At 43.6% G+C, this 23,271-nt stretch overlaps 2 protein-coding genes across 4 annotated transcripts in view; one reads left to right on the top strand and one right to left on the bottom strand.

The window, feature by feature from the left end:
- TMEM202 (transmembrane protein 202) overlaps nt 1-11,701 on the bottom strand; it is a 28,746-nt gene extending 17,045 nt beyond the window's left edge. For both annotated transcript variants that reach the window (XR_013520802.1, XR_013520801.1), the window contains exons 1-2: nt 11,122-11,701; nt 8,232-8,302 (exon numbers count right to left, since the gene is read on the bottom strand). The gene's annotated coding sequence lies outside the window, so the exon portion shown is untranslated. The remainder of the gene's footprint in view (nt 1-8,231; nt 8,303-11,121) is intronic.
- A 99-nt stretch (nt 11,702-11,800) lies between these two features.
- The window catches only part of HEXA (hexosaminidase subunit alpha), a 48,537-nt gene continuing 37,066 nt past the window's right edge, over nt 11,801-23,271 (top strand). For both annotated transcript variants that reach the window (XM_035259135.3, XM_002753308.7), the window contains exon 1: nt 11,801-12,098. In XM_035259135.3, the coding sequence (XP_035115026.3) occupies nt 11,846-12,098 (253 nt within the window). In that variant the 5' untranslated portion in view covers nt 11,801-11,845. The remainder of the gene's footprint in view (nt 12,099-23,271) is intronic.

Raw genomic sequence — 23,271 nt, 5'->3', positions numbered from 1 at the left:
AGGTTCCTGGAGGCTGTAGCCTGGCTATTAGTCAAGGGAGGAAAATAAGATATGGAGAACTCAAGCAGGAAGAGAATGGGAAGAAGGCAAGGAGTGAGCAAGGCCCATTGGGAAATTCCAGTGCACAATAATATAAGATCTGAATCGCTTTCTGTAAAGGATTTAGATACTCAGTGTTTCCAGTTCATCATTGTCCCACCTCCCTTCAGGAGGTTTCCAATTATTTTTGTGGATTTGATCAACATAAGCAGCCCTGCCATAAAATGTAGCATCATCAAGTCTCTAGGAATGAGGCCTAAGGATCCAAGTTAGGCTCAAGATAACCCTAGTCAGGAGCTGCTCTCAGGATGCCTGGGGCAGAAGGATATATATATAGTCTAGGTAGAAGGAGTCCCCACTGAAAGGGCTTTAAACCACACATAGCTGTCATAGCCCTATAACTCTGCCCTATTTTGATCTAAAAATCCTAATATCAGAGGCCCTGGACTATTGGTCTAACCCTGGATGGGACTTTTGATGTTTTTCCATGGGTTTTGCCAACCTTGATATAAGCTTAAAGTGGGAAAAGCCCCAATCAAACAGCTCCCATGGTAAAGGGGATATTACCAATACATTGTTCAGCTGTGCGTGGTGGCTCACGCCTGTAATTCCAGCACTTTTGAGAGGCCAAGGTGGGCGGATCACCTGAGGTTGGGAATTTGAGACAAGCCTGACCAACATGGAGAAACCCTGTCTCTACTAAAAATACACAATTAGCCGGGCATGGTGGTGGGCATCTGTAATCCCAACTACTCAGGAGGCAAGAGAATTGCTTGAACCCAGGAGGCAGAGGTTGCAGTGAGCCGAGGTTGCAGTGAGCCGAGATTGCACCATTGCTTTCTGGCCTGGGCAACAAGGGCAAAACTCCGTCTCAAAAAAAAAAAAAAAAAAGTGGGCGGGCGCAGTGACTCACGCCTGTAATCCTGGCACTTTGGGAGGCCGAGGTGGGTGGATCACCTGAGGTCAGGAGTTCATGACCAGCCTGGCCATCATGGTGAAACTCCATCTTTAAAAAAAAAAAAAAAAAAAAGTACATTCCTCATGGCATTATTGTGAGAATTAAAGGAAATGACATAGAGTTTTTTTTTTTTTTTTGAGACGGAGTTTCGCTCGTTACCCAGGCTGGAGTGCAATGGCCTGATCTCGGTCCACCTCCTGGGTTCAGGCAATTCTCCTGCCTCAGCCTCCTGAGTAGCTGGGATTACAGGCATGCGCCACCATGCCCAGCTAATTTTTTGTATTTTTAGTAGAGATGGGGTTTCACCATGTTGACCAGGATGGTCTCGATCTCTTGACGTCGTGATTCACCCGCCTCGGCCTCCCAAAGTGCTGGGATTACAGGCGTAAGCCACTGCGCCTGGCCTAGAGTTTTTTTAAAAAACTAAAAAATGTCATAGGTGGAACATATTTACATGGTACAAAATACAAAACATACAAAAGGACATACAAGGAAAGTCTCCCTGCCATCTTATGCCTTACCCACCCAGTATTCCTCTCCAGAGGCCCTGGTTTCATATGTGTGCTTTGAGACATAGTCTATGCTAATACAGATGAACACACACATCACATATTTTCCTTCCTTCAATAGCATTTTCTTCTTTATAACGCCAGATAGAAACTTGTACTTTCTTATTATTGTTGCTAGTGCCTTGCTCAGCACTGATGCCTACTCAGTGCATTTTCATAAAGATGCTGAGGACAGCCAGTTGTGGTGCTTCATGCCTGTAATCCCAGAACATTGGGAGGCTGAGGCAGGCAGATCACTTGAGGCCAGGAGTTTGAGACCAGCCTGGCCAACATGGTAAAAGTCTGTCTGTATTAAAAATACAAAAATTAGCTGGGCATGGAGGTGGATGCCTATAGTTCCTGCTACTAGCCAGGTGAGGTGGCAGGATTACTTGAGTCCAGGAGGTGGAGGTCGAAGTAAGCCAAGATTGTGCCACTTCACTCCAGCCTGGGCAACAGAGCAAGACTCTGCCTCAAAAAAAAAAAAAAAAAAAAATATATATATATATATATATATTAAGAGTGGAAGGGAAATCAAGAACTCCAATCTAGAATGTAAGATGTCACTAGTGGGCCGGGCGCGGTGGCTCAAGCCTGTAATCCCAGCACTTTGGGAGGCCAAGGCGGGTGGATCACGAGGTCAAGAGATCGAGACCATCCTGGTCAATATGGTGAAACCCCGTCTCTACTAAAAATACAAAAAATTAGCTGGGCACGGTGGCGCGTGCCTGTAATCCCAGCTACTCAGAAGGTTGAGGCAGGAGAATTGCCTGAACCCAGGAGGCGGAGGTTGCGGTGAGCCGAGATCGCACCATTGCACTCCAGCCTGGGTAACAAGAGCGAAACTCCGTCTCAAAAAAAAAAAAAAAAAATCCTGAGGCCATCACCCAGTGGGGCCTAATTGCACTAGCAAAGTTTCCAAGGTATATCTTGAGTCACTTTCTATCTTTTTTAGTGGAACTTTGTGTCCCTAACATGGGTTCATTCCTGTTGTCCCTTATTTGTAAAAGCTTTAAAACCCTCAAGTGTCAGGAGTTGCATACAAGTTGTTAGTTTTGTTCTTTATATTCTGCTGGCCTGTTATTGAGATGTGGATACAAATAGCCCTGAAGTTCCATTGGAGGAAAAACATCCCGAAGATAGACAGAATGAAGGGCGGTTGCTATTTCATTTTATATCTATAGCTCTCTAAGGCTCTCAGCCTAGTACACTATAGAAAGATAATAGTTTAAATGTTATTTAAAAATATGACCGCTGAGCCGGGTGTGGTGGCTCATGCCTGTAATCCCAGCACTTTGGGAGGCTGAGGTGGGTGGATCACTTGAAGTCAGGAGTTTGAGACCAGCCTGACCAACATGGAGAAACCTCATCTTTAAATATCTATATATAAATATGACCGCTGAAGATGTGCTAATTTTTTCTAACAAAATAAAATCATGGATCTGATATATATATGTGTGTTTGTGTTGTTGTTGTTTTTTTTTTTTTTTTTTGAGATGGAGTCTCTCTCTGTCACCCAAGCTGGAGTGCAGTGGAGCGATCTTGGCTCACTGCAACCTCTGCCTCCTGGGTTCAAGCAATTCTCCTGCTTCAGCCTCCTGAGTAGCTGAGATTACAGGCATGCGCCACCGCACCCGGCTATTTTTGTGTTTTTAATAGAGACGGGGTTTCACCATGTTGGTCTGACTGATCTCGAGCTCCTGACCTCGTGATGCACCCATCTCAGCATCCCAAAGTGCTGGGATTACAGGCGTGAGCCACCGCGCCCAGCCTATATATGTTTTAATCAACACTATCATCACACAGATTAAAAAACAGGCTTTTAAGGGCTTCGATATGTAAATTCATGGGAATAGTTTATTGTTAGCAGACAAACTGTGTATACATATATACACACACACACATACACATACACATATATGTATGTGTATATATCAATTACAGTGGCAGTGATAAAGCCAGTTAAAAGAGCTAAGATATGGCATATGCCTTCCTAGATACATGGGAGTGCTGAACATGGATAAATAATCATAATACAAGTTTGGCTGTGGTAAAAGATGTATTTGTGGAATCCAGATTATGGAATTACAATGGAGGAATTAACTCTGACTGGGAGGATCAGAAGAGTCTGCATTTTCACAGGGCTTTGGAGGACGGTAGGATCACCACTGACATAGATGGGAGAATGAGAGGGTCCTGGAGCTGGAAAATTAGATGGAGTAGGGCTGAGGTGGCCATTATGTGTCTTCTGTAACACTCCAGTCAGGAGGAAATAGAGATTTTAAGGCAGTTGAAGTAGCTGACAAGCAAAGAGGAAAACCGATCAGGCATTCTGAGAGAAGCAGAAGAACCCTGAGAGAGAGGAGATGAGAGAGTAGCTAGGCCCTTGATTTCTGCTCTTTTCGAAGTTTGGTTTTGTGCTTTTCTGAGTTTGCTATGTATATCCCTTTCATAGATTCCTGTTTTCCGGAAATAACGTAAGTCTCTATTCCTTGCAAGCAAACGGCCCTAACGGTGGATTTAATCATAACAGTGGATTTAATCCTGATAGCATTGCACAGCCATTAAAAGTTCTGGAGGAGGAAGATGACGTGATCAGACATACAATTTAGATAAATAAAACTCTGACAGCAGTGTAGAGCAGCGGTCCCCAGGCTTCTTGGTACCAGGAACTGGTTTAGAGGAAGACAATTTTTTCACAGAATGGGGGGGTAGGGAGGGGGAGAATGAGATGGGATGGTTTCAGGATGAAAGTGTTCCACCTCAGATCATCAGGCATTAGATTCTCATAAGAAGTGTGCAACCTAGATACCTCACATGTGCAGTTCACAATAGAATTTGCACTCCTATGAGCATACTCACAAACTTCTCCCTCATCTTTACCTCTAATTTTTGGCTATCTTTTCCCAATTTCCCTTGACTATATCATATATTTTCCTGATTTCAGCTGTTATCTCTGGGCAGATGACTCTTAAAGCTCTCTGGTGAGCTCCCAATCTCAGCTCTGCTGGACATCCTAATTGTCTGTTAAAACCCCTCAAAATGGTCTGGGCGCAGCGGCTCACACCTGTAATCCCAGCAATTTAAAAGGCTGAGGTGGGTAGATCACCTGAGGTCAGAAGTTCGAGACCAGCCTGGCCAACATGGTGAAACCCCTCTCTACTAAAAATACAAAAATTGGCCAGGCGCGGTGGCTCAAGCCTGTAATCCCAGCACTTTGGGAGGCCGAGGCGGGTGGATCACGAGGTCAAGAGATCGAGACCATTCTGGTCAACATGGTGAAACCCCGTCTCTACTAAAAATACAAAAAATTAGCTGGGCATGGTGGCGCATGCCTGTAATCCCAGCTACTCGGGAGGCTGAGGCAGGAGAATTGCCTGAACCCAGGAGGCGGAGGTTGCAGTGAGCTGAGATCGCGCCATTGCACTCCAGCCTGGGTAACAAGAGCGAAACTCCGTCTCAAAAAAAAAAAAAAAAATACAAAAATTAGCCATATGTGGTGGCATGCTTCTGTAATCCCAGCTATTCAGGAGGCCGAAACAGGAGAATCACTTGAACCTGGGAGGTGGAGTTTACAGTGAGCTGAGATTGTGCCACTGCACTCCAGCTTGGGCAACAGATTGGAATAGATATAGGACAAAGCCAGTTATTGCAAGGGGTGTATGTTTAGATTTTGGAAAGGCTGCTAAGACATTGAGTAAACCTGACTAAGATAACTGGGATAATTATAAGACTAGAAGTCAGGAAGGGATTGGGCTAAAAGAGAAAGGACACTGGACACAACATTTTATTTTTGGTAGAGGTAGAGATGGGGTCTCCCTATATTAACCAGGCTGGTCTTGAACTCCTGTGCTCAAGGAATCCTCTTGCCTCTGCCTCCCAAAGTGCTGGGATTACAGGCATGAGCCACTGCACAGTGCCCTGGACACATTTTTAGAAACCCAACAGAAAATTGTATATGTTCAGTAGTGATAAATTGCATATAGTTTTGTAAATCTAGAAATAGGGATTGAAGAGCTTGGAGGCAACCGGGTAAAGCAGAGGCAGAGGCATGAGAAATGGAATGGGTTTAAAGAGTGTCAGGATGGCTGGGCCAGTGGCGCATACCTATAAACCCAGCCCTTTGAAAGGCTGAGGCAGGAGGATCGCTTGAGCCCAGGAGTTTGAGGCCAACCTAGCAAACATAGGGAGACCCCCATCTCTACAAAAACTTTAAAAATTAGCCTGGCACAACCAACAGAATGGGAAAAAAAATTTGCAGTTTACTCATCTGACAAAGGGCTGATATCCAGAATTTACAAAGAACTAAAACAGATTTACAAGAACAAAACAAACAAGCCCATTCAAAAGTGGGCAAAGGATATGAACAGACACTTTACAAAAGAAGACATACATGAGGCCAACAAACATATGAAAAAATGCTCATCACCACTGGTTATTAGAGAAATGCAAATCAAAACTACATTGAGATACTATCTCATGCCAGTTAGAATGGTGATCATTAAAAAATCTGGAGACAACAGATGCTGAAGAGGATGTGGAGAAATAGGAGCACTTTTACACTGTTGGTGGGAGTGTAATTAGTTCAACCATTGTGGAAGACAGTGTGGCGATTCCTCAAGGACCTAGAAATAGATATTCCATTTGACCCCGCAATCCCATTACTGGGTATATATCCAAAGGACTATAAATCGTTCTACTATAAGGACACATGCACACGAATGTTCACTGCAGCAGTGTTTACAATAGCAAAGACATGGAACCAACCCAAATGTCCATCAATGATAGACTGGACAGGGAAAATGTGGCACATATACACCATGGAATATTATGCAGCCATCAAAAACGATGAGTTCGTGTCCTTTGTAGGGACGTGGATGAACCTGGAGACCATCATTCTCAGCAAACTGACACAAGAACAGAAAATCAAATGCCGCATGTTCTCACTCATAGGTGGGTGTTGAGCAATGAGAACACATGGACACAGGGAGGGGAGCACTACACACTGGGGTCTGTTGGAGGGAATAGGGGAGGGACAGCAGGGGGTGGGGAGTTGTGGAGAGATAGCATGGGGAGAAATGCCAGATATAGGTGAAGGGGAGGAAGGCAGCAAATCACACTGCCACGTGTGTACCTATGCAACTGTCTTGTATGTTCTTCACATGTACCCCAAAACCTAAAATGCAATTTAAAAAAAGAAAAGAAAACAAAATTAGCCTGGCATGGTAGCATCTGCCTGTAGTCCCAGCTACTTGGGAGGCTGATGTGGGAGGATCCTTTGAGCCCAGGAGTTCAAGATTGCAGTGACCCATAATTGTGCCACTGCACTACTGCACACCAGCCTGGGTCACAGAAGGAGACCTTGTCTCTAATAAAAAAAAATTTTTTAACAAAAAATAAAGGTGGCTGGGTACGGTGGCTCATGCCTATAAATCCCCACACTTTGGGAGGGCGAGGTGGCTGGATCACTTGAGGTCAGGAGTTTGAGACCAGCCTGGCCAACATGGCAAAACCCTGTCTCTACTAAAAATACAAAAATTAGTCGGGCATGGTGGTGGGTGCCTGTAATCCCAGCTACTCGGGAGGCTGTGGCAGGAGAATAGCTTGAACCGGGGAAGCAGAGGTTGCAGTGAGCCAATCATCTCACTGCACTCCAGCCTGGGCGACAGAGCGAAACTCCATCTAAAAAAAAATAAATAAATAAAAAAGGGAGTGGGAGTCAGGGTGCACAGAGAATTGTGGCAACCTCCACTTCTGTAAACATTGACAAGTTAAAAAAAGCTTAAGGGTTGCTGGTCCGGCCACCTAGCGTGGGAGAAAAGAAATGAAGCCATCAGTCCCAAGTGAGTTTAAGTCTTCACTGTCTGAGTCCCATAGCAGATAAGGATGGCCAGGTTGTTAAACTCCTAGCTGATAGCCTCAGAGATAATTTCCCTGCACTTGGCTTTCACATTCAATCTCTCCCTCATACATTAACAGATAAATCTTAGTGCATCTTAGCTCTGACTTTGTCAGAACTAAGAAATGCTCTCACTTGCCGTGGACTGAAGAGTAAAATCTCAATAAAATCTGCAGCCTAGCTTTCCAGGAACCATGATAGATATAAAAAGAAATGGACTTTGGAACAGAAGACCTGGGTTGAGACATTGGTTCTGACAACTGTATGAGACTTGGGTCAAGTTATTTTCATTCTGAGTCAGTTTCCTCATGTGTAAAATAGCTAGGACTCATTTTCACACAGCTGTTGAGAGAGATAAAGCAGACAAATATGTCTGCTACCTCACTCAATTTCCTACTTTCCTTACTTTCCAATCCAGTTTCAACCTGCTTTCTAACGTTCCTTTTGTTAGTATTTCTCTTCATGCACTATTTGTTCTAGCCAAATAGAACTGCTTACTTCTCTAGTGTCTCTCCAGATGCTTTGGAGATCTCTGCCTGGGTTCATTTGCTATTTCACTGTATGCATCCAAAAAGTATTCACTAAGCATCTGCTCTGTGCCAGGCACTCTTTCAGAACCTGGAGATCCTGAAGTGAACAAGCTACATAGAGTTGTCCTTCTAGATTGTGGTCCCCCTCTATAGACTGCTCTTTTCCTTTACACATTGAAATTTAGACTATTTCAAAATTTAACACAAATGCTTTTTCTTTCATGCATTCATTCAGCAAGTACTTGCTGAACACTTACCGTGTGCAGAGTCCTGGCTTAAGCAGTAAGAACACAATTATGAAAAAGATACTCTTCATTCAGCATGTGGGCTGCGGAGGACATGGAAAAGTAAAGAGACTAAAATGAAGGTACAATAAAAAAGCACCCAAAAGGAGGTGATACTTCCCCCTTTCCCACATCACAGCACACACAGGAAGAGACTGCTCGTGACTGGCGTGACTGGCCAGGATGACTGGCTGCCCCAGGGTTTGCTGTTTCAGCACACCTGTAGGAGATTCAAGAACTACTATGCCAGGCATGGTGGCGTGTGCCTGTAATCCCAACACATTGGGAAGCTGAGGTGCAAGAGTCACTTGAACCCCGGAGTTTGAGACCAGCCTGGGCAACATGGTGAGATGCCATCTCTTCAAAAAATTTTAAAAATTAACTGGGCATGGTGGCAGGCACCTGTGGCCCTAGCTACTGGGGAGGCTGAAGTGGGAAGATTGCCTGAGCCCAGGAGGTCCAGGCTGCAGTGAGCTGTAATTGTATCAGTGAACTCCATCCTGGGCAACACAGTGAGACTCTGTCTCAGAAAAAGAGAAGGAAGGAAGGGAGGGAGGGAAGGAGGGAGGGAAAGAAAGAAAGAAAAATGGGAAAGAAAAAAGAAAGAAAGAAAAAAATAAAGAAAGAGAAATACTCTTTTTTTGTTTTGTTTTTGAGACAGAGTTTTGTTCTTGTCTCCCAGTCTGGAGTGCAGTGGTGCCATGTCAGCTCACTGCAACCTCCACCTCCTGGATTCAAGCAATTCTCCTGCCTCAGCCTCCTGAGTAGCTGGGACTACAGGCATGCACCACCACACCCAGCTAATTTTTTTTTTTTTTTTTGTATTTTTAGTAGAGAAGGGGTTTCACCATGTTGCCAGGATGGTCTCCATCTCCTGATCTTATGATCCGCCCACCTCAGCCTCCCAAAGTGCTGGGAATACAGGCATGAGCCACCTCACCTGGCCTGCCTGTGATCAATTTTTAATTGTTTGTGATGCAGGGGATCATAGTTCATTTTTCCCACATAGGGATATCTATTTTCTTCATCATCTTTTATTGAAAAGAACTTGCTTTCCCCACTAAATTGGTGTCTTTGTTGAAATCGAATAATAAATGGATCTTTTCCTGGCCCCTCTATTTAGCTCCATTTATTTGTCTGTCCTGCCAAAACCACACTCTAGTGTATAGTAAGGGGGGATATTTTGAAAGATCAACAAATTTATCTTGTGTCACTTACTTTTATGTATGCATAAGAATAATATTTGGTTAAAAAAATATGGTTAAGTCTAAAAGAACTCTTTCAGTAGTAAAGAAATAACTGAATCACTGAAATCCACCACACTCGGCCCCATTAGTAATGGTTTATAACATCTTTATTTGGATCTAGCTCTTTCATCCTGTGTGACTCTTTTAAGTAAATGACTCCTCCCTTCTGGTACAGGTTGAATATCACATAAAAGGGTGCCTTGGCATGTACTCATCCTGAAATTCTACTTTGTTCTACTGCTCTCATCTTTGAAACTGCTCTGAACTCTCCCCAAATTATTGATCCTATGGGCCTGATTATGAACTTGGCTTCTGACAATGCTTCTCAAAACCTGTTACCTTTGTACCTTTGGTAACGTCTCTCTTGACTGGCAGAGTACCCAGACACTTACTAGTGCTGATGAAAATTAACATTTAAGTAAAGAAGAAATTAATTTAAGAATGCAGCTAGGCTCATGCCTGTAATCCCAGCACTTTGGGAGGCCGAGGCAGGTGGATCACAAGGTCAGGAGTTCAAGACCAGCCTGGTCAACGTGGTGAAACCCCGACTCTACTAAAAATACAAAAATTAGCTGGCCGTGGTGGCGAGCGTCTGGAATCCTAGCTACTCAGGAACTGAGGCAGGAGAATCCTTTGAACCCGTGGCGGAGGTTGCAGTGAGCCAAAATTGCACTCCAGCCTAGGCAACAGGGCAAGGCTCTGTTTAAAAAAAAAAAAAAAAAAAAAAAAAAGAATGCAAGAAACCTTGGGATCTGAAACTTGATGACTGTGGGATCTAATTTCTTCTTCTGTTGCTACAGGCTCCATTCTACCATAATCAACTTTCCAAGACAAATCGTTTGATGAATCTCTGTATTGTTAGAATGTTTCTTTGATTTCTCATCAGAGCCACGTATGTATAACTAGTAATTAGGTACCTATAACCTGAATATAAATTATCATGATTTCAGTGGCCCTTTATTGCTTGTTTTTTGTTTTGTTTTCGAGAAAGGGTTTCACTATATTGCCCAGGCTAAACTTGAACTCCTGGGCTCAAGTGATCCTCCTGCTTTAGACTCCTGAGTAGCTGGGACTACAGGGATGTGCCACCATGCCCAGTGAAAGCCCTTTATTTTAAAAAATTCATTTTCCTGCTCTCTACATGTATTTTAATACTAAAATTCAATTTAAAAATTTTTACAAGTACCTACTAGCCAATTAATGCCACCCAATAATAGCATTATTTGTATTATGTTCTGGTAATACAGCGGTAAACAAGGAAGACAGGGTCTCTGATAATTGTGGAATTCTCCTTGATCCCTTCTCAAGCCTCTCTTCTGGATATCCACTATTTCTTGGATCTACAGCTCTCTCCCTTCCCCACTTTGTAGTTCAGTCTCTCATTATCGTCTATCTCCAATAAAAAAGGGCCTCCTAACTAGTTTCTTATCCATGCAACAATTCAGCATAATTCTAAAATGCAGATCTTTCGGGACGATTTGCAATTGCTCACGGAATAAATTAATCGACTTCCTATGTAAGCCTCTGCTAGACCAGGCCCCTGTCATGATCTCTGGGCACTCTCCATCTTGCACCCAAAGTCCAGCAATCTCTTACTGCTTGCAGTAAATACACACCAGGGTATGTGGGGTTTTGTCTGGAGAAAAGGGATGTGAGGATCAACTAGATTTACAGTCAGTCTTGAAGCGAATAGTTCATGTCGCAGGCAGGCAATGGAATGCCTCAAGCTGGCTCTAAAAGTACGCCTGTTTTCCAGTCGTAAATAAATCACATTTGTGTGATCTTGTGATCCCCTCTCTAGCACAGCCGTGCAGACGACCTACTTCCAGCCCTCTCTTGCCCCACGAAATTTCACATCACAATGAATTGTGGTTTTAATCCTCTGTTTTTCTGCTTCTGAAGTTACTTCAGTCTGAGAAGTCCTTTACCTCCCAATAGGCCTGGCGAGCTCTATCCCAACGTTCAAGATTCAGCCTAGAGCCATCTGAGAAACTTTATTTCCAGCTCGCCCTGGCCTCCTCTTCCCTGCGCGCTTCTCGAGTCGGGTGCGCTGTCTAGTTCAGCCGGCACGACCGCAAGAGTGGCTGGTTATTTACTGCTCAGCTGGGCCGGTGAGCCACCCGGGAACCGGAGCCAATGCAGACGCTCTGCACGCCCCGCTACGAGCAGCGGGAGCCCCACCTCCAGGCCGGAAGTGAAAGGGCAGGGAGTGGGTCCTCCCGGGGTCGCAGGCGCAGAGCCGCCTCTGATCACGTGATACGCCGATGGTCACGGGGGCGCCGCTCACCTGACCAGGGTCCCACGTGGCCAGCCCCCTCCAAGAGGGGTGACCGGCGGGCCATGGCGAGCTCCGGGCTTTGGTTTTCGCTGCTGCTGGCGGCAGCGTTCGTTGGGCGGGTGACGGCCCTATGGCCCTGGCCCCAGAACATCCAAACCTCCGACCGGAGCTACGTCCTTTACCCGAACAACTTTCAATTCCAGTATGATGTCAGTTCGGCCGCGCAGCCCGGCTGCTCCGTCCTCGATGAGGCCTTCCGACGCTATCGGGACCTGCTTTTCGGTTCCGGGTCTTGGCCCCGTCCTTACCTCACAGGTGAGTTGGACTTGTCCCGCCCTGTTCCCAGGCCCTGAGAGAGCCTGCCTGGGGACAGCTCCCCCAAGGCTCCGGAGACGCCCTCTGGGCTTTTGCCCAGCCCTCTGATCGCAGGCACTCCACTTCCTCCTCGAGCTGTATTAGATTTTCATCCAGTGACACCAACTGTAGGACAGTAGGTATCCACTGTCAATCAGAAGATCAATTTATTGAAAATACTGTGCCAGCAGAAATCCAAGGTTCTGACCATGTTCAAGCGATGCGGGATCCTAGTGAGGCTGTGACCAAGGTCTGGGTAGAGGAGACGAGAGAAAACACTCCATCCAAGTCAGACATAATGCAGGAACTATGCAAAATTACATAAAGTGTCTAACACATAGAATGTTCGGCGGGCGGATCACGAGGTCAGGAGTTCGAGACCAGCTTTGCCAACATAGTGAAATCCCGTCTCTATTAAAAATATAAAAATTAGCCGGGTATGGTGGCGCGTGCCTGTAGTCCCAGCTACTCGGGAGGCTGAGGCAGGAGAAGGGCTTGAACTCGGAAGGCAGAGGTTGTGGTGAGCCGAGATCGAGCCACTGCATTCCAGCCTGGGCGACAGAGGAAGACTCCGTCTCAGAAAAAAAGAAAACGTGTAAGCTGTGAAAGAAATCACAAAACATTTCTGTAAGGAAGTGAGTTTCCAGCGGCCACTTGGAATAGGGTGGTAGACGTAATTAGCCGGGACTGAAAAGAGGGTATTCCAGGCAGGAAAAAAGGCTTGAACAAAGGCACAAAGAGTTATGATTGAGCTCAAAGTTCAGGTCTGGTGGATGTGATGAGGGTGGGGGCTGGGATTAAGGAGTGATAAGGGTGGGGAAAGTATGGGATTGAAATGAAGAGTCGAGTCCTTAGGCATTGGTTTTATATAAAATGGAAGGGGCTAACAGTTTTCTTTTAGGCAGCTGTGTAATCAGTACTGAAAATTGCATCTGAGGATAATTATTCCACAGCACATTTATAAGTCGAGTCAACAATGGAAAGGAATACAATTCTGCTTCATGGATTCAAAATTTAAAAGTTTCTTGATAATCTCCTGGAATCTAGCTCTTTGATTATATTGTATAGATGTTATGGGGGTGGGAGCCATATTTACGGTTGCGTCATATAGTAATATTTCATATGGTGTTTCAAGTGTGCTTAAATTATTTTCACAAAAGTTATCATTTGATATATAGAATTAAAAGCATTTAATTAAACAGATGATCCTTAGTGGGTGACATTTGATTTAGGGAAAGAAATACAATCTCAGCATCAGGGTAGTCCTTAACTGATAAAATGCATTAAGCTGGAGAGTAGCACCTGGTGCTACGTCTTTCTTTCTTTCTTTCTTTTTCTTTTTTTGAATCTGCCTGCCTTCCAGACATTTCTCAGGATAACAAGAAAATGGTTATGAATATCTTTTCAGTCTTTGAAGGAGGGTATAATAGTGGGAAGAACTTGGTGATTTCAAAAATAAAACAATAAAATTTAAAAGTTCGAGCCCCAGAGATGCCCTTCCTTCCATTTCCTTCTATCCCACTTCCTTACCTCCAAATAGAAGTGAGAAGCATAGCACTGGAAAGTTTCTGACAATTGATTCCTTATTGTTTTGTTGTTATTTGTTTTTAACAGTCCATGCTAGGGCATATTCTCCGTTTCTTAGCCTGTTAAAGACATAAGCCTCAATCCCTTTCCTGTTGATGATATAGAAGGAAAGGAGTTTTACTGCCTTACCAGTACTTCTTTTAAGAAATAAAGCTGGGCGTGCTATCTCATGCCTGTAGTCCTAGCTACTCCAGAGGCTGAGGTGGGAGGATGGCTTGAGCTCAAGAGGTAGAGGCTGCAGTGAACCGAGACTGTGTCACTGCACTCCAGCCTAGACAGCAGAGCCAGACCTTGTCTCAAAAAAACAAAAACAAACACAAACCAGAAACAAAAACAAAAGAAAGTGGTCACTCCTATGTTTCTGCAGTTTCCTAAATTTCTTCTACTGGCCCTGAAAATAAGTGATAGAGTCAATTTACATCATCCTCAAGAGGTTTCGCAACCTTTGTGGGGCCGCTGCCAGCAAAATCAGCTGAAGGAATGAAGTAGGGTCTGTAGGGGTAAGAGAGGCGCATGTTTGAAGAGTTTTCTGTGGTGTGAACTGTCTCAAGTTTTACGTGTTTACAGTCTATTGTAATAGAGAAGTGGATTATATTTTCTTCTCTATTCCTGGCTGTAATGAATAAAACCCATTATTGGGTCAGGAACTTGAGTCTTCTCTCTTCATGTCCACTGTTCCTGTTTTAAGCTATGGGCATTTGCTGAAGCTTCCTGGCCACACACTCAGCCCTGATCCCCAGCCAACTGTGTGGTATGTTATTGTTGTGTCCACATCTTGAGGCTGGCTAGGCTTGGGTGTGGTGTAGACCTCCTTCCTGTGGAAGTGTGTACTCAAATGCAGAACATATGGGTGCTTGTCAGATTGGCTGTCATTAAGCAGCCTTCACCTTCTTTTGTAAAGCTCTTGGGATTGAGGGGGTAAGGGAGATGGCTTACTAAATACACTGTGTTATACATGAAAAGTTTAACTACTATACTGTTCAACCTTGTCCTTGTTGTAACTAGGACTCCACATTAGTGGCTTTGTTGTTTTGCCTGGAGCTGCAGTCCTAGGTTGGAGATTCAGAGTTCCAAGGCCATGTCCCTTTTATATGTTGAAGTGTCAGCCTGTTCACATACAGAGTGGCATCTCACAATAGTGAAGCCTTCAGTTGCCTTAACAAGTTTATGAAAAACCCTTCAAGGAAGCTGCTCCTAGAGTGTGGTGCTGCCATAGGAGACCCTGCCCCAGGACTCCTCTGGCCAAATGAGAGAGTGGAGGTTTGCTGGGGCAAAACTGTCTTATTGGAAAAAGGGAAGTAGAACACAGAAGGAAACTAGCATTTTCTGACTGTCAGGCACTTGATATGTGTTATTGCCCTTTGATCTTCTTAACAGCTCTGTGAGGTCAGTGTTATCCTAGTCTTTCAGAATGGACACATAGAGGCTAAGTAACATACCCAGGGTTACACAGCTGGTAGGGGTGGAGCAGAAATTCCAGTCATGCATAGATTTTGCTCTTGTCACTGTACAACATTGTGGTATACTCATACATGTCTTTGTCAAGCCAGTTAGCAATTTGGAAAACTACTGGCCTCTGGAAGGATTGAGCTCTGACCACATCTTAGCGTTAATTACTTCAAATAGGTAGTAACTTCCAACATCTAGTTGCTTATTCATTAGCACTCAGGTTATGAATATTTTTATCCCTGGTCCACTGTTATCAGATTCCAGTAGCATTTCTTCCTTCCGCCTATCCATTCTTAGCACAAGTAGTATTTATCAAGTAACTTTAATTGTCAATAGCACTAGGCCCACCCCCAACCCCGCATGGAATGTTAAATTGAACACTCCCACCCCCCATCCTTAAAGAATTTACAATTCCTGGAAATGGGGATACAGACAGACAAAGTGTGATTTTTTCCTATGATAACTGAAGCGCAAGGTGCTTTGGGAGTGCAGAAGAGGAACACCTGACCTAGTGTGTGGGGGAAAAGGGGAAGGTGCATATTGAAAAGGCTTTCCTAGAGAGCTGTTGAATGAGATCTAAAAGTAGAAGTTGATGGGGGTGAATATAGTATTCCACATAGAAAGAACGGTGCGTGGTAGAGGCCTGCAGGCGAGAAGCCCACATGCCATATTCAAGGGACTCAGGATGTCTAGCGGAAGTACACAACTCTAGGGTGGATCAGCAAGTTCTGAAGCTAAAGAGGTGACAGATGGAAAGGTCATGAAATGGCCTAGTAAGCCCTGGTAAGGAAGGGAGCTTTATCCTAAGGTCAAAGAAGGCCAGTAAAGTCCATTCAAGAGATAGGTGATGTGTCTAAACTCTGGCTACATTGGGGCTTGCCGGAGGGTGGGATTAGAGGTGGCAACCCCAGTTAAAAGGCTGCTAACAGTGGTGTAGATAAGAGGGAATAGTGACTGAAGTCCGGTTGATGGCTGTAAGCAGAAAGAAAACTATAAAGACTGAAGAGAGACTTAGGAGGTGGCTGCTTGGAAGTGGGAGTGAGGTTGGAGGGAGAGGGTGCTGAGGATGACTCACAGATTTCTGCCTTAGCAATTTGAATGTTGGCTCTCATTCACTTGTGCTGCCATTAACAAAGATAGGGAAAACAGTAGGAGAGGAAGGGAAGGAGTAAAAAGAGAGCGAAATTGATTAAGAGGTTGAGAGGCAGAGTGAGAATCGTGAAAAGTAAATCTGGTTTTGACGTGTTGACTATGAGGTATCTAGCAAACAGTTAGCTGTATAGTACTAGAGCTCGGAAGGATGAGTCTGAACACTTCCTGGGGAGAAGAAGATCCAAAGGCAACCACGGGAGGGTTGTTGAGAAGGAGGAGGATGTTGTTGGATGACTGCTAAGCCAGAACGTGGGTTAGTTCTTCGTCTTGGGTGTGAAAAATCATCTAGGATGATAGTCAGCCTTGGGATGGAGAGGAATACTGGGCACCAGGACCCAAAGTATTAAGGAAGTAAAGCTGGGTACAGTGGCTCACAGCACTTTGGGAGGCTGAGGCAGATGGATCACTTGAGGTCAGGAAATTCGAGACTAGCCTGGCTAATGTGGTGAAACCCCATCTAATTTGTAAAAATACAAAAATTAGTTGGGTATGGTGATATACACCTGTAATCTCAGCTACTTAGGAGGCTATGGTGGGAGGATCGCTTGAGCCCGGGAGGCAGAGATTGCAGTGAGCTGAGATCGCGCCACTGCACTCCAGCCTGGGCAGTGGAGCAGGACTCCATCTCAAAAAAAAAAAAAAAAAAAAAAAAATTAAGTGAATAAAGAAGTGATCAAGAACCTGCAGAGTATTGTAACAGAGAACTGGAGATTTAACAGCTGAATGACATGAACCACAGAAGAAAGGTGTTTTACTACTTGGTGGTGGTGGAATGGGTGACCCAGAAGCAGCCCCATATCTCAACCCTGTGATGTGGGAAGTGGCTGCCTCTCAGAGCATGTTGTAGGGAAAGTGTGTGGTATTCCTGGGAAGAGCCAGGCTTCGGTTAGGGAGGAAATAGAAGAGGCTGAGGCAATTAAATAACTACACAAAAAGATCTTAGAGGATTTACAAGGTGAGTGATACGTCGTATAGGTGGTCTGGTGGAGAATAGGAAGCAGCATGTGTAGGAACAGAAGTGCCTAGAAGTGGGCAAAGTGACAAAAGATGGTAGAGATATGACATGGTGGAGTTCCCTGACAATAAGATTGCCAAGAAAATAGATTCCAGAGACAAGCACGCCTGTGTATATATGTGGGAATTTAATATAGGATCAAAGAAGTATTTCTGATCCAAAGTGAAGAGATGTATTAGTCAATAGATACGTAAGGATGACTGGTTATCCAATTAGGAAAACATTAAATCCTTACCTCATATCAAACACTAAAGCAAATTCCAGGTAGATTAAAGATCTAAAGATAAAAGAGAAACCATAAAAATATTAGATAGGAATGAAGGAAACTATTATAATTTTCGGGGTAGAGGAGGCCTTTCTAAGTAAGCAAATAAAGAAGACCATAAAGGACAAGAGCCATAGCTTTGACTACATAAAAATTAAAGCAAAAGAAAGTATAAGGTGAAAAATAAAGGATAATATGAGGCAGATTATTTGCAACAAATCAATAAAAGAAAAATAACTTTAAAAAGTAGAAAGAATTTGGCTAGCAAGTGTGAAGAAATGCTTAATTCTATCATTATTCAAGAAATGCAGATTGATTTGCTTGAGGCCAGGAGTTCAAGACCAGCCTGGGTAGCATATTGAGACACTGTCTCTTCAAAAAATAAAAATTAGCCTAACATGCTGTTGTATGCCTGTAGTCCCAGCTGCTTGGGAGGCTGAGGCAGGAGGGTCACTTGAGCCTAGGAGGTTGAGGCTGCAGTGAGCTATGATTGTGCCACTGCACTTCAGCCTAGGCGACAAAGCAAGACTCTGTCTCTAAAAAAAAAAAAAAAAATTACATTAAATTAAAATAAAACTTAATAAGACATGCAGATTGAAACTCTGTGTGTGTGTGTGTGTGTGTGTGTGTGTGTGTGTGTTTTAATGCAGCTGGCAATGATGAGAAAGAATTCAGATGGTATAGTGTTGGAAAGATGTGGAGAGATAGGCCTATATATGTGGATTTGGGTGTAAGTCAGTACAGTAACTTGGAAGAGGAATTTGGTAGTATCAAAACCAAAACTTTTCATATCTGTGGCCTAGCATTTCCACCTCCAAATATCTTTCACAATTGCACATATATATATATATATATATGCATTGTTTATAATACTAAAAACTTGGAAACATTGCCAAATGTCCACAAACACAAGTTAGATAAGTTAATGTATATCTCATCACTGGAATTCTATTCAACCTTTACAAATAAGGATGTCAGTCTATATATATTGACACTAACAGACCTACAACTCATTTTGGTAAGGAGAAAAAGGTTACAAACTCATAGTATTAGGATCCCATTTTTAATTTTTTGTTGTTTTGTTTTTCGTTTTCTTTGAGACAGTCTCACTGTGTTGCCCAGGCTGGAGTGCAGTGACATGATCTCTTGGCTCACTGCAACCGCCTCCTCCCAGGTTCAAGTGATTATCCTGCCTCAGCCTCCCAAGTAGCTGGGATTACAGGTGCCTGCCACCACATCCAGCTAATTTTTGTATTTTTAGTAGAGACAGGGTTTTGGTGTGTTGAGCCAAGCTGGTCTCGAACTCCTGAACTCAAGTGATCCACCTGCCTCAGCCTCCAAAGTTCTGGGATTACAGGTGTGAGCCACTGTGCCCGGCCCTATTTTTATTTAAAAACTAATACATTTATAAACTATCGGAAGATTGTGCAAAATGTTATAATTAAAGTTATCTCTTGAGATCTAGAATTTTGGGGAGATGTTATCATTTCATTGGGGATGGGGTGGGAGAGACAGATCAGCTTTAAAAGTAGGGAAATATAGAAAATTTTTTATGACAACTTTTCCCCAAAAGAGATGGGTGCAACTTTTACCCAAAAAATATGAGATGGGAATGAGAGGAAGGAAGAACATTCAGGATTCGTCTAGGGGCCGGAGAGAGTGATATTTCCAAGTAGATATTAATAATCTGTGAAGGGTGAAGAATCTTATAGGAGGAGGTACCATGATCTAGACTGAATTCAGTAGCACTAAGGAGAAGGCCCCAGCTCAGGGCAGCTGATTTCACAAATTCTCACTTTACTGGGATACGAAATTTGACTAGATTGGCCTTGATTGACTTCTAGCCATTTCCTAGTGGTAGGAGTTCACTTCCCAGGCTTGGAATACCTTTTCTCCTCTTGGTGTAGCCTGGTGAACATCAATTCAGGGTTCACGATCCTACTCAGAAGTCCCATTCAATGTCAAGCCTTGCACCTTCCCTGGACTTGGCTGTTAAATCCACCGCAGCCCTTATCACAATGTTTGTAGTTAGTGTTCGTGTTTATCTCTCCTGCTAGACTGTGATCTCCTCAAGGGTAGCGACCAGGGCTTGTTGTCTTTTTAACTGCCCCAGCTTCTAGCAGTTTCAGATGCACATCAAATGCTCGATATATCTTGGTTGGAATGAATAAATGAGTGGGAAATGAATTATTTAATGGGTTTTTCTAAATATGGGGGAGATGAAACCTGGATGTGATGTGTATAAAGGTGGGAAGGGGAAGAGAGCAAAGTGGGCATCTTCAGCACCAGCCTAGGAGGGTCCCAGGGAATACGGGGGCACGGTAGACACTAAAGAGTGGGGAAGTGGCAAAGGCTGGGTTGCCTTTCTTCCAATCCAGAAGCAAAATCAAGTACCACTTTATAACCGAAACCAATTTATTTTTCATACTGCTAGGATTCTGTGACTCAAATACATTGATAAAATGGAACTCTTTTGATTCAGGGGGAACAGGGTTAGTAGAGGGAAAGGCTGTTATGCACTGAGGTAAATATTGATAGTTTCCAGATTACCCTAATAGTTACTAGTTACCCTAATATAGCAATGAGTTCTTCCTTTCAGAGAAGTGGAAAGAGCTAAATCTTAGAATTTATGGATCCAGAGGTCTTTAGAGCAGTGTCTGAAAAGGCACTTTGTGTAGGTCTGGGTGTCTTCTTAGCATCACCCACCCTGAAATCATAGGGTTTCAGAAACACTTGGTTTGAGGATATAAAAGTAATCTCTACATTAACTACTTGCTATGTATACCTGATTATCATTAGCACAATCATAACATTAAATATGCATTTTTAAAATTCCAACATCATTCATTTTATTAGCAAGCGTTTTTTGAATGACTGCGTGTGTCAGGCACTGGGAATACAAAGACACTGAGATTGGTCCCTGCTGTTGAGGAACTCACAGCCTAGGTGAGGAGATAGACAAATAAACAGTATATCTTAAGTGTTTTGAAAAATGTATGTATACATTGCTTCGTGATCACATAGGAGGGTCTCTTAGGAAAGGGTGTTTCCTCTTAGGAAAAAGTTTCCTTAAAGGAACACAGAGCTGTTTCTTAATTAGGAGAGATATGGAGGGGAGGCAAAGTTTGTTTCAATTGGAGGAAGCAGTATGTGTGAAGGAAAATATGGAGAAAATTTGGCATTTTCAGGGTTCTGTTAAGAGTTCATTGTTCATTGTGAGAGTTCCTGCACAGGAGCAGAAAGAAACAAGGTGTTTTCTTATGATTACCCAGTGAATTCTGGACTTTAATCTGAAAGCTATGGGAGCCATTGGAAGATTTTAAGCAGAGATTGTCATGCTCTGATCTTCATATTCTAATATCCTTGAAGATGGTAGATTGACATGGGTATTGAGGGAGGCAGGGAAAGACAGCCTGGCAGATTTCTTATAGTCATCCAGGTGAGAAATGACAAGAGGCTGAATTAAGGCTTTGTCCCAATGGGGTTGGGAAAACAGCGATGTGTTAAGAGATTATAAGGATTGTATAATTGTAAGACTTTTAAATGTCTTTTTACTGTTGTTAATCTCAGTGCTTAACACAGTGTGTGAGATAGCAGACAGTCTGTAATGTCATTTTGAGTTAATGAACTTGTGATCTACTTAGAGGGAAGGTGTGAAAGGAGGAGTCTTCTGGTCTAGGTAAGTAGATGGGGCTGGTGTCAAAGTGAGAGGGAAGATCAGCCAGGAGGAGGAATGAAAAATTAGGTCAGTTTTGTGTTTAAGATTCAAGTTGCTTTTGAGACATTTGAGTGGAGGCATACAAGTCTAGATCTCCAGAATAATTGCCTTGGAAAGATGGATTTGGGAGTCATCAGCCTTCTGTGGTAGTGGATGATGTTGTCTATGGAGGGCGTAAGTGAAGAGAAAAAGAGAAGTTTGGACCCCTGAAGACCCTGGGGAACACTAGCACATTGGGGTTGCTGAAGGAAAAGTAGAATAAAGAAACATATTCAAGGAGTTAGAAGGAAAACCAAGAGAACAATGTCCCCTACACTAAGGAAGTTTAGTTTCAAGAAGGTCAGGGATGTCCAATGCTGCCAAGTGATCCCAAAAGGAGCAGGTGATTTCTGTTAGCTCTGACAGCAGGGGTTTTTTGTGTTTTGACCACTGCTGTATCCCCAGCACTTCCAACACCCTGGCAAATAGTAAGCATTCAGTAAATAACTGTCAAACAAATGAGTGAATGGAAAAGAGTCCCTTGAATTTAGTTATAGAACCACAGGACTTTGGTGAAACCATTTTGAGAGAAGTGGTGGTGAAGGAAGCCGGATGATAGTGGATTGAGGAACATGAGGTTGTAAGGAAGCAGCTACAAAGAGAATACTAAGCAGGACCAGCATCATGAGCACTTACCTTGTGCCAGGCCCTGAGCTAAGCACTTTACATGTGTTAACTCATTTACCCTTCCCAGCAGACCAATTATATAGGCATTTTCGTGATCCCCACTTTACAGTTAAGTTACCCTCTCAACTCAGAGAGGGTAACTTGCCTAGGGAAGGCTTGCAGCAAGAAAGTGGTAGAACCAAGATTTAAATCCAGATCTGTCTCCCTTTGGAGTTCATGTCCTTAGCTGCTCAGGCCCCATTTCCTCTCGGGTGTCTTTGTGGCAGGAAGGCAAAAGAGTGAGTGTATGAGGTGACATGCAGTTGAGACCAGGAAGGTTGCAAACATTTTAATGCTGATGAGAGAGAATCAGTAGAAAGAAGTAATTTGAAGGCTGGGAAAAAGGGGACTAATTTATACAAGAGGGGACTGAGAAGAACTCCAGTGCACAGGTAAAAGGAAATCCCTTCCATTGAGGTGGAGGTTGGGGAGAGGGTAAAAGGCAGGCATGTGTTGCAGATATTTTTGTCAGTGGGTAGAGGCAAAGAGGATGGGGATAGTTGAAAGTTCTCTTCTGATTGTCTGCTGAGCCTAAGGGAGGTGATGATCAAGTAGCCTCCAGGAAGGTGTAGAACACAGAATGAAGCAGTGGTGGAGAGATAACATTTCCGGGATAGCCTCAAGGGCCCAGCGAAGATGGGGACCATGATTTTGCAGTGGTCCAAACCCGTTTTGTGATTTTTCTCCCTTTCCTCCAGTAGAATACAGTACTCAGACTCAGGAGCACAACAGGCAGATGTTAGATTGATCTAAGGTTGACAGTTTTGCCCACTGGTTGTGACAGAAGAAAAGAGATGGATTGTTGAGAGTATTGGCTAGATTGCGTTTGAGGTCATGGATCACCACATGTAGGCCAGCAAGGAAGGAAGCCAGGATGAGAGAGGATGGAGAACAGAAGGGAAATGGAGGGGTCATAGTACTAGAGTCTGCAGAAGGTTCAACAGTAGGACTTTGGTGGTAGGAGCGTCCTTCTCCTGAGAATTCCATGTCCAGAGATGACCTGTCTGTGACAAATAAGGCAAAATTACACAGTAAGGGACTACAAGGGTAGAAAACTACCTACCAGTGATGTTTATCTCTTTACTGAGGGGACTAAGGAAGGGTGCCAAAGATACTTTTATTTGTTTATTGTAAACATTTTATACTGTTTGGCAGCACTGTTTGAATTTTTTTTAACTAGTATGTACTATTTTATTTTTTTAATTTGAGATGGAGTCTCACTCTGTTTCCCAGGTTAGAGTAC

Source organism: Callithrix jacchus, chromosome 8 (assembly GCF_049354715.1).
Source record: "Callithrix jacchus isolate 240 chromosome 8, calJac240_pri, whole genome shotgun sequence".
In the NCBI taxonomy this organism is placed as follows: domain Eukaryota; kingdom Metazoa; phylum Chordata; class Mammalia; order Primates; family Cebidae; genus Callithrix; species Callithrix jacchus.
The sequence above is the reverse complement of the archived record's forward strand: the minus strand, read 5'-3'. Positions and strand labels throughout refer to the sequence as shown.